This window comes from Myotis davidii, unplaced genomic scaffold (assembly GCF_000327345.1).
Source record: "Myotis davidii unplaced genomic scaffold, ASM32734v1 scaffold545, whole genome shotgun sequence".
Classification (NCBI taxonomy): Eukaryota; Metazoa; Chordata; class Mammalia; order Chiroptera; family Vespertilionidae; genus Myotis; species Myotis davidii.
In genome coordinates, this window is record NW_006296634.1 from 2,151,452 (window position 1) to 2,162,936 (window position 11,485).

Consider the following 11,485-nt stretch of genomic DNA (forward strand, 5'->3'; position numbering starts at 1 on the left):
ATCTTTCTTCTATCATTGACAGTCCCTCTAGGTTGTGGGCTGCTTGCCTGTGTTCCTGAGAAGCATCTACGGTACCAGTCTATAGAGTGTGTTTTCTTTAGTGAATTACCGGTATGTTTACCGATAATAAACTTGCACTGTTTTATGTATATGTTTGATTACATACAGTCTTGTGACAGTTTTCCTGCATGTCATAAGCATTTGAATATAAATTAAAATGTTAAAATCAAATCTGATATTGTTTTACCTTTTATTTGGTGTGTGGAAGGTGTGCGGAAGAGGGGGTAGTCTTATACGGCGAGTATATAACAAACTCTGTATTTTGAGTGGAAATGTTAGGGGGTCGTCTTATACGCCCAGTCGTCTTATACGCCGGCAAATACGGTACCTTAATATTATGTCTACTATAAGATTAGTCCTTAATAATAATATTTAAGAAATGAAGAAATAGCCCAGCCAGTGTGGCTCAATGGTTGACCCATGAACCAGGAAGTCACAGTTCGATCTGGCCAGACACATGCCAGAGTTGTGGACTTGATCCCCTGCAGGTGTGTGCAGAACGTGGTTGATTGATGATTCTCTCTCATCAATGATGTTTCACTCCCCCCGCACCTTTCTCCCTCTCTCTGAAACCAATAAAAGCATACTTAAAAAACACACACACAGGAAAAGAAGAAACAACAAAACAAAACTCACATCACAACAAGACTATGTATTACAGCCCTGGCCAGTGACCATACACTTGATTCAGAGTTCAGGAACAGAAGACTACCTGTTCTTACCTCGGCTAAATATCTCTTGTAGCTTTTGGTCACTGATCAAAGCATTAACTGTTTCTCTCAGTGCAGCATGTTCCAAAAGAATCTGGTTTTGGCTCTCTGTTCCCATCTGGTAAAGATAAGAGAAGAAAATAATTGAATATTAAAATGAATAGCAATAATATCTAACCAGATGAGAAAAATCATACCCATGAGGGTATGACTTGTCAAAGAATGTTCTGTAGAACCCTAGTCTTATGAGATCTCTGTAGAAAATAAGGATGCTAAGATCAATTAGGTTTGGAAATATTATATATCTTTCTATATATAACAGCATATTAAAGGCTCTGAGAAGGCATAGGAAAAGAATCTGTTTATGTCAGTATTTCTCATGCTTATTTGATCACAAACATTTTCTTGCATATAAATCTTTTTGCTTATTTTAATATTTATCCAACATTTACCAAGTGCCTACCCATATAAGCACTAGTATTAAAAGATGGATAGCCCTAACCAGTTTGGCTCAGTGGATAGAGCATTGGCCTGCGGACAGAAGGGTCCCAGGTTCAATTCGGGTCAAGGGCATGTAACTTAGTTGCGGGCACATCCTCAGTAGGGAGTGTGCAGGAGGCAGCTGATCAATGTTTCTCTCTCATCGATGTTTCTAACTCTCTATTCCTCTCCCTCCTCTCTGTAAAAAATCAATAAAATACATTTTAAAAAAAAAAGATGGATAAAGCAAAGTTGGTAAGAGAGTGAAGCCTTAATGAGGGAGAAAAAAACATACTGACAAAGAAATCATTATTAATATGTCACAGAATATAGTTTAGAAAATATTTCTCGTAGCTGCCTCAATAAGACAGCAAAACTCTTCTAAGCCTTCTAATTTTTATTTTATTTTTTTAATTTAAATTCATTGTTGAAAGTATTACATGTCTCTACTCCCCCTCCCCCCACCCCAGCACATGTCCCTGACCCTCAACTGTCTGTTATGTTTATATGCATGCATACAAGTCCTTTGGTTGATCTCCCCTGCCCTACCCCCACCCTCCCAACTCCCACCCTCCTCTGCCTTCCTTCTGAGGCTCGACAGTCTGTTCAATGCTTCTGTGTCTGGATCTATTTTAGTTCATCAGTTTATGCTGGTCATTATAAGGCCTCCTAATTTTTAATCTTCAGACAGTAACTCTTACTAATGAGAAATAAATATTAGCATCCTTAAATTTTGAAACTCTAACTCAGATGCTAGTTTGTTTAAACTACTAACTTATCCCTTTTCTTTGTAACTAAAGATATACCTAAGGTCTTCAATATTTAATGCTGCTCAGAATCAACACAAACTCCCAGCTTCCATGCCACTGACACAAGTGTAGACCCCCTCAGACTCAAGTTATAGAAGTAACCACTTCTGGGAAGCTGCCTCTTCTGAGAAAGCAAGCAAAATTGTGGTCTTAAGTGTTGAGTGATTTAAGGGTGGGGTGGAGCTGTGTAGAAGAAAGAAGCTTCAGTTACCAAATGTACTTTTTAAGGGAGCAGAAAAACACTAAAAGGCACAGGGAATTATTGGGAGGAAATATTTTATTTCAATGCTAAAAGAAAAATGGAAACACCATATTTATAACCAACAAAGAAATTAACAAGCAGAGAAATAAGTTTAGGACTAGAGCAAGTGTTAATTACCTGGAACAGATGCAACCCATTAGTATCTGACAGGAAACGAAGCTCTCGATCCAGAAGGTATTCAACTGGAACCACAGAACCCAAACCGAGTTTATCTACTAAGGGAGTGAAAGTCTGCGAAGTACAATGACAAGAAATTTATTAGAACTTAGAAAAGAAAATAATTGAACCAAATCTCTAACTTTAGAGAAAATATCCATTATTAATAAATCTTTCACACCAGTAAATACAGATAAACTAAAGCTAAGTCCTCGGAAACATTCCTAACCTAGCATCTGGCCCTCAAATAATCACAGAAAGCAAACTAGAGCAGAAAGTTAGGTTCATACTCTTTACAACTAAAAAGGAAAAGAAGAATGAGAAATTCCTCATTTTCTCCAGGGATCTGACTAATCTTAAAGCCTGATTTCAAGAAGGCTAGTTTAACATTAAATTCCCAGAATAAAGAGTTACACCATTATCATCTCTAGAACTCTTAAAATCTTTGTGAGATTTCAAAAATAATCACTGGTATAAATATGCATGGGCAAATTCATATTACTATTTCATAAATAAATAGCCCACAAAGTCACCCAGGAACCCATATCTGTTTGAGCTTCTCCTAAAAGTTCAATTGGCCCTGACCGGTTTGGCTCAGTGGATACAGCGTCCGCCTGGGGACTGAGGGGTCCCAGTTCAATTCTGGTCAAGGGCATGTACCTTGGTTGTGGGCACATCCCCAGTAGGGGGTGTGCAGGAGGCAGCTGATGGATGTTTCTCTCTCATTGATGTTTCTAACTCTCTATCCCTCTCCCTTCCTCTCTGTAAAAAATCAATAAAATATATTTTAAAAAATAAAAATAAAAGTTCAATTGGTCCTAGCCGGTTTGGCTCAGTGGATAGAAAGTCGGCCTGTGGACTGAAGGGTACCAGGTTCGATTCCAGCCAAGGACACATACCCGGCCTTGCAGGCTCAATCCCCAGTAGGGATGTGCAGGAGGCAGCTGATCAATGATTCTCTCTCATCATGGAGGTTACTAACTCTCTTCCCCGCTCCCTTCCTATCTGAAATCATTAAAAATATATTTAAAAAATAAAAATAAATAAAAGTTCAATTGGAAAGTGGCCTTAAAAACAAATGAAAAAATAGTGTAACAAGTGATGATATTATATTATCAACAGGTAAAAAATATTTGTTTGTAATATTATTTAATTTGGTTAACCACAGAATTGATTTATGTTTTTAGATTAAAAAAAAAATGTAACCTTGCCCTAACCGGTTTGGCTCAGTGGATAGAGCATTGGCCTATGGGCTGAAAGGTCCCAGGTTCGATTTGGGTCAAGGGCATGTACCTTGGTTGTGGGCACATCCCCAGTTTCTAACTCTCTATTCCTTTCCCTTCCTCTCTGTAAAAAATCAATTAAAAAAAATAAAAAAGTAACCTTTTATGCCAATACTTTGCCAACAAGGATATATACAAACAAACGGATACTCTCAGAATTAAATTTTATAGCACTATTTTGTCTGAATTAAGAAATCAAAACTTAATAATAAAAAAACAAACTTTAAGCACAAAAAGTGAAAATAAACAAGTGTGACTATATCAAACTAAAAAAGCTCTGCATAGCACAAATGACCAACAAAATAAAAAGGCAACATACAAAATGGGAGAAAATATTTGTAATCATGTATGTAATAAGGGGTTAATATCTAAAACATAAAAGAGACACTCATATACAACTCAATAGCAAAAAAAAAATCTTATTTAAAAATGAGCAAATCACCCGAACAGACATTTTCCCAAAGAAGATATACAAATGGCCAACAGATACATAAAAAGGAACTCAATGTTACTAATCACTAGAGAAATGCAAATCAAAACCACAATGAGATATCACCTCAAGCCAGTCAGAATGGCTATCATTAAGATAAAAGATAAGTGCTGGCAAGGATGTAGAGCAAACATGTCAAACGCAAGGCCCACAACGAATATTTTTGCAGCCCAGCCAATATAAAGGTATGTAAGAAATGTTTTAATTCCAATTTCATAATCTAATTTTTACAATATCCTGTTATACATAATTATTAATAACGAACTACAATGTTCACTAATGTCTGATTACTATAATTGTGTTGCATTCATTTCCCTTATGCGCAGGCGCACCATTTCTCTCCACTAATACTAGCAGCGAATATTTTAGCAGCCGATGGCCACGTTATTTGTCTTGGACTGACTTGTTTGGTGCGCAACAGGAAATATTTCGCTTTCTGAGAACAAGAAAAATAGGTTTATTTGTGTTATGCTTATTAATTTGTGCAGTTATTCAGTGTCTGGTTAAGTTAATGTTCAAGAAAAAATATTAATTTTTATTAAAATGGTCGATTATTTTATATTAATGATTACTCATTTATTTCAGCCCTTTGTATTCAGCATGTCTCTCTCAAAATCAACCTACATTTCTATGAAAATTGAAGCTTTTGTTTTTTTGCAGCCCACATAAACTTAAACCTTGTTTATTTGGCCCGTGTTAGCCTTTGAATTTGACATGCTTGATATAGAGAAAAGGGAACCCTTGTGTACTGTTGGTAAGAATGTAAACAGGTATAGCTACTAAGGAGAGCAGTATGGAGCTTCCTCAAACGTGTTTAAGTAGCCCAGCTGTATTTAGTGGTTGAGTATTGACCCATGAACCAGATCACAGTTTGATTCTGGTCAGGACACATGTACGAGTTGCCTGCTCGATTTCTAGGAGGAGGCAATGCAGGAGGCAGCCAATCAATGATCCTCTCTTATCAATGATGATTTCTATCTCTCTCCCTTCCTTTACCTTCCCTTCTATGAAATCAATAAAAATATATTAAAACAAAAAAGATCCCAGACAGTGCGGCTCAGTGGTGGAACGTCAACTCTGGAACCAAGAGGTCACTGGTTTGAATCCCAGTCAGGGCACATGCCCGGGTTGCTGGCTAGATCCCCAGGAGAGGATGTGTAGGAGGCAGTAGATAGATTATGTTCTTCCTCATTGATGTTTCTCTCTCTCTATCCCTCTCCCTTCCTCTTTCTCTAAAAATCAACAAAAACATTTATTTATTAAAAAAAGAAAAGAAACTACCAATATATATTTTTTAAATTTTTAAAATAGAACTACCATATGATCCAGCAACCCCTCTTCTGGGTATGTATCTGAAGGAAATTAGATCACCATCTCAAAGAGATTTCCGTACCCCAATGTTCACTTCAGCATTATTTACAATAGCCAAGACATGAAACAACCTAAGTGTCCAGTGATGGATGAATGGATAAATAAAATGTGTGTGTATAGAAACTAATATTAGCCATAAAAAAGTAGAAAATCCTGCCATTTGCAACAACATGGATGAAACCTGAGGGCATTATGCTAAATGAAATAAACCAGAGAGAGAGAAATACAAATAGTATATGATCTCACTTATGCAAAATCTTAAAAAAAAAACCCAAATTGAACTCATAGATATAGAAAGTAGACTGGTGGTTGCCAGGACTGGGGGGAGTGGAAGAAATGGGTAAAGGTGATCAAAGGATACAAACTTCAGTTATAGGATGAATCAGTTCTGGGAATCTAATGTAAGCATGGTAACTATAACTAACAATACTGTATTGTATACTTTAGAGTTTCAAAGAGAATAAATCTTAAAAGTTCTTACCACACACACACAAAAGTAACAATGTGAGTCAATGTACATGTTAATTAACACTGTGGTAATCTTTTCAGAATATAATTGTATATCAAATCATGTTGTACACTTATACAATGTTAAATGTCAATTACATCTCAACAAAGCTGGGGGAAAAAGTTTCTATGGAAAAAGTATATTTTAAGGATTATAAACATTGTTTCATAGCCTTGCTATGAGAAAAGAACAAGATATGAAAAATTGAGAAACAAAAAATATAAAATATTGTGTAATATACAAATTTTCAGAGGACGCAGGAGAAAACATGTCTCCCAATTTTTGCTTTGGTAACTTCAGAATAAAAGTATGTTAAGGACAAAACTTGGTGTTTGGGGAATTCAAAAGAGTTCAACCATAGTTCATAGTATAAGAATAAAGTCCAAATATATTCCTAGCCAATAAAGTCACTCACCAGGGCTGGCCACTGTGCAATTGAGACTCGAGTGCCCTGGACAAGGACAGGATCCTTTCGGGGTGCCCATACTAGAGAGCCTTCCAACAGAAGAACAATAACTTCTTCAGCATGAACTTTAACCCAGGAATGCTGCTTCCAGTTACAGCCATCAAATTCTACAAAGATCTGCAAAAAGAGATAAAAAGAAGTTTGGAAAAATCCCACACTGTAACATATAAACAAACATAAACCCCATTTTGAACACTGACTAGGAAAAATTCTACTAACTTGTTTTTATTTTAATGGATTTCAAAAAAAACCAATCTTACTTCAGAACCAGGTAGCTAGTAGTCTTAGCCTCACTCTGAAAGCAGGAACAGAATGAAGGAGGCATGAATTATCCACAGTTAGTAAATTTTAGCTGTAGTCTTAATGAAATTTGTAACTCTTAGTTTCCAATTCATATCTATGTACACTAGCTGGAGGGCTTACTATGTATAAAGGCACTGTGCTAGGTTCAGGGATACAAAGAGAAATCAAGTACATTTTCTGCTCTCAAGAAGTTCATAATCTAATAGATATGAAAAGAATATTTTACACTTCTAAAGTGACCATGAACTTCTTAAATAATTGTTTGAACAGGTGATATATGCACATGATACAAAATTCAAAAGGATAAACAGAGGGGCGGGAGGAGTTGCCCTCCTAGTTCTGGATTTTTAAAATACCATGTGATCTCATATCTGCCAGCAGAGGCATGCTGTCGTCACAATGATGCTTTGCTTCCTCCCAGAAGAGACACTCCACTTTTTGAGATATACTTAAGCACATTACAAGTTACTGTGTTTTTTAAATGAAACCACAGTTTTCTAATAAATAGTATGCTTAGGTTTGGCTTCTCCATATAAATTCTGACTTCTGAGTATGTTCAACAAACACAGCATAAAGAGCAATACATGTGCATATAGGTATTGTTATTTAGAATAGATATGCCCAGTGCCTAAAATATACCTGGTCACAAAAGAAGGGCTAGAGTATTTATTTATATTCCACTTCATTTCAAAGAATTTTAGTTGGCTTTTGGGAAATACATGCAATCTATAATAATAATAAAGCATAATATGCTAATTAGACCAGACAGGGTGCAAGGGAAGCCCAGGTCCTGGGTGCCAGAGGGAAGCCAGTGCCAGCAGCGGGGGGAAGGAAGGCCTCTTGCACAAATTTCGTGCATTGGGCCTCTAGTAAAATGATAAAACATAAATTTAAATATCAGGGCTAAGCAAAGTACATCAGGAAGTCACTATCAAAGTGTAAAAAGGGAAAACTTAAGCAGGCAATAAGGATCTACACAGTTACATAATCGAGTGATGTATTTGGCTTTGAGCTTCCTTTTTAAAGGCCAATCTGAAAATGGAGAGGTCAGTTGCATAGTTCTCACTGCCTTAAAGGAAAACATAAAGCAATTACTCAGGGAAGCAACCTTTTCCCAACCACTTGGCTCTCTTAAGAAATTTCTCACATGGCCCTAGCTGGTTTTGCTCAGTGGATAGAGCATCTACCTAAAGACTGAAGGGTCCTGGGTTCAATTCCGATCAAGGGCACATGCTTAGGTTGCTCCCAGTAGGGGGCGTGCAGGAAGCAGCCAATCAATGATTCTCATCATTGATGTTTCTATCTCTCCCTCTCCCTTCCTCTCTGAAATAAATAAAAATATATTTAAAAAATTTTCTCACATGAAGATTCCTAAGGCAACAATGAGTGATGTAGGACAATGTCAGAATCCCCACAGCAGTGACTCGCAACTGGGAACCATGGAATTACCAGGAAGATCTGTAGGTATTAAGGGCACAAAGCATTTCCTGCAGACTGAACACTAGAGGTCTGTACATGTATGTATTATTACTTTTTAAACATAATTATGTAATGAATAAAATTCAAATCCATTAAAATTGTTTCTGAGTTCCAAACAGCTTTTGTTTGTATATATGTTGTCATCCGGTCAACATAAAAATTAGTTACAACTATATGCAAATTCAGGATAGTTATATTTAAAAAGTATGGAACCATTCATTGCTCAGTAGTCTAGCAAGGTTTAGTTTTCTCACAGGCAAATACTTGTGATACTGCTTCACAAGTTATCCCAGAAATTAAAAAGTGTACTGCTTCACAAGTTATCCCAGAAATTAAATTCATTATGTAAAGCTTTAGTTTTATTATTTATAATATACCACACAAGCTTCACTTCTACTTAAAAAAATAAGCCCTGGTTGGTATGCTCAATAGTTAGAGCATCTGCTGGCGCTCTGAAGGGTTGGGGTTGGATTCCTGGTCAAGGGCACATATCTGGGTTGCAGGTTTACTCCTGCCCCTGGTCCTGTGGGAGGCAACCAGTTGATGTGTCTCTCTCACATCGGTGTCTCCCCCCCCGCCCCCCACTTCCACCCTTTCACTCTCTAAAAAGCAATGGAAAAAATATCCTCACGTGAAGGGTAAGCAAAAAATAAAAAATAAAAACCATGATGGGGAAACAAGGCTCAGAAAGGGGCAGCATGATTTTTACAGAGAACACTGAACTGCACTATATTTAATATATCAATGTATTTAATATAACATATACATATATATGTTCTAAAGGAATAAAACAATTTAAGTAGCTTGCAAGCAGCTAGAAGAGTTGCATTTAAGTGCAGGCTCAGGTACTAAGAAAGGTAGTTAGTAGTATAATGAACAAAGCTTGGGGTTTATGTTCCAGGAGGCTTGGATTTGAGTCTTGGCTCCACTCTATATTAATTGCAAAACTTGGGCAGGTCACTTTTCCCTCCTCAAGTCTTGGTTTCCTCCCTTGCGATAAGACACACCTGTCTGACCTCATATACTGGTTGTGAAAATTAAAAAAGTGGATTCAAAAGCAGTTTGGTTAATGGCAAAGCATAACTTGGAACAATATGCCATCAGATAAACAGAAATAAAATAAAATACAATGTGGGGGATGTTCAGAGGCAGGAGAGATCACTTCAGGTGTGCAGAAGCCAAAAAAAGTCCCAGCAAGTTCTAGGAGGCCAGGAGCTACAGCACACTGTGGGGGAAGAGAGGGAGCTGAGGCTAAAAAGACTAAGAGTCAATGGGAAAGACCTTGAGTACTGGGATAAACAAAACTGGGCTTCATTCAGCTGCCAGTGGGAGATGTGTATGTGTTTAAGTGTGTTTATGCAAGTGCCATAAAAAGAGGTCAAACTGAGGTAAAGATATGAACAGAGCAGTTGGTTATAGAAAACTCAGCTAGCTAGCAGTAGGTGTAGATGGATTAGAGAGGAGGGGGAATAAAGAGTAGTTTTTTTCTTTTATAAAAAATATTTTTATTGAATGTATTGGGGTTACATTAGTTAATTAAATAGTTTTCAAGTATACAATTCTCTAATACATCATCTGAGTATTGTATTGTGTGTTCACTACCCATAGTTTAGTATCCTCCCATCACCATTTATCCCCCTTTTACCCTCTTCTACCAACCCACACCCCCACTAGGGAGTGTTCTTAACTAGCATGACCTAGAGTGGGAGCAGTGAGACTAGGAGTGAAGTGACTCCTGCCCATGAGAATCCATGACTCTTTTTCAAAAGAATATTTTTTTATTGATTCCAGAGAAGGGACAGGGAGATAGAAACATCAATGATGAGAAAGAATCATTGATTGAGTACACAACCTGGGCATGTACCCTTGACCAGAATTGAACCCAGGACCCTTCAGTCCACAGGCTGACTGACTATCTACTAAGCCAAACCGGTTAGGACTCCATGACTCTTATCATAAATAAAGATTGATGGCTGATGACTGGCTGGATATAAGGAAGGGAAATTTTTTAAATGATTTGGATTTTGAATCGGACATAACTGATGTCAGAAGGCAATGGCTGAAGGCAAACCATGAAAAGGAGCATGGAGTGTTCAATGCCCATGCTGAATCTGACCATGAGTGACAGTACTCTACTGGCCATCACTTAGAAAACCAGAGGCTGAGGCTCCATGGTGACCAACAGTTAGGTGCCATGCTACAGTTCCAATCCGCCAACCACTTTAAAAGTCAACATATGAGTCACAGAACTCTAAGTCATACCAACACACAGATATAAGAACAACACTAAAAGAAGTCGTTGTACTAATGAAACTGTCACAATTTTTATCCTTTGTACATAACAACTTAAACATTAAAAAAATTAATATTCATGCCCAGCTGGCATGGCTCAGTGGCTGAGGGCTGAACTATCAGCTAGGAGGTCACAGTTCGATTCCTGGTCAGGGCACATGCCTGGGTTATAGGCTCAATCTCCAATTGGGGACGTGCAGGAGGCAACCAATCAATGATTCTCTCTCATCATTGATGTTTCTATCTATTTCTCCATCTCCCTGCCTCTCTGAATCAATTAGAAAATATTTAAATGAATAAATAATATTCAGGAATCCTGTCATCACATAACTGAAAACATGAGGGAAAAGCGGAAATATTTGAAAGCCAGATTTCACCCAACTTAAGGGCAATTATCTCTTAACCTGCCTGGGCAAAGGATATGGAACAAAGTGTTTAACTTGACAACAATCACAGTACTGTTTGCTCTGAGATCAAACAACAGCTCCAGGCTAATAATGACTTTGTTTTGAGAGTAATATGGAATGTGGACATATGTAAACACGTTTTCCCAACAGTGAGGCTTACTTCTGGCCCTAGAACTGTGCCTCACCTCCAACTAGAGCAGCGGTTTTCAACCTGTGGGGCACGACCCAGTTGGGGGTCGAACGACCCTTTCACAGGGGGCGCCTAAGACCATCGGAAAACACATATATAATTACATATTGTTTTTGTGATTAATTACTATGCTTTAATGATGTTCAATTTGTAACAATGAAAATACATCCTGCATATCAGATATTTACATTACGATTCATAACAGTAGCAAAATTGCAG

General features: G+C 37.4%; 1 protein-coding gene across 1 annotated transcript in view; it reads right to left on the reverse strand.

Moving 5' to 3' along the window:
• KDM3B (lysine (K)-specific demethylase 3B) overlaps positions 1-6,872 on the reverse strand; it is a 46,784-nt gene extending 39,912 nt beyond the window's left edge. The window contains exons 1-4 of the mRNA XM_015569637.1: positions 6,856-6,872; positions 6,545-6,712; positions 2,439-2,552; positions 783-888 (exon numbers count right to left, since the gene is read on the reverse strand). Of these exons, the coding sequence (XP_015425123.1) occupies positions 783-888 (106 nt within the window). The 5' untranslated portion in view covers positions 2,439-2,552; positions 6,545-6,712; positions 6,856-6,872. The remainder of the gene's footprint in view (positions 1-782; positions 889-2,438; positions 2,553-6,544; positions 6,713-6,855) is intronic.
• Between the last annotated feature and the right edge of the window lie 4,613 nt (positions 6,873-11,485).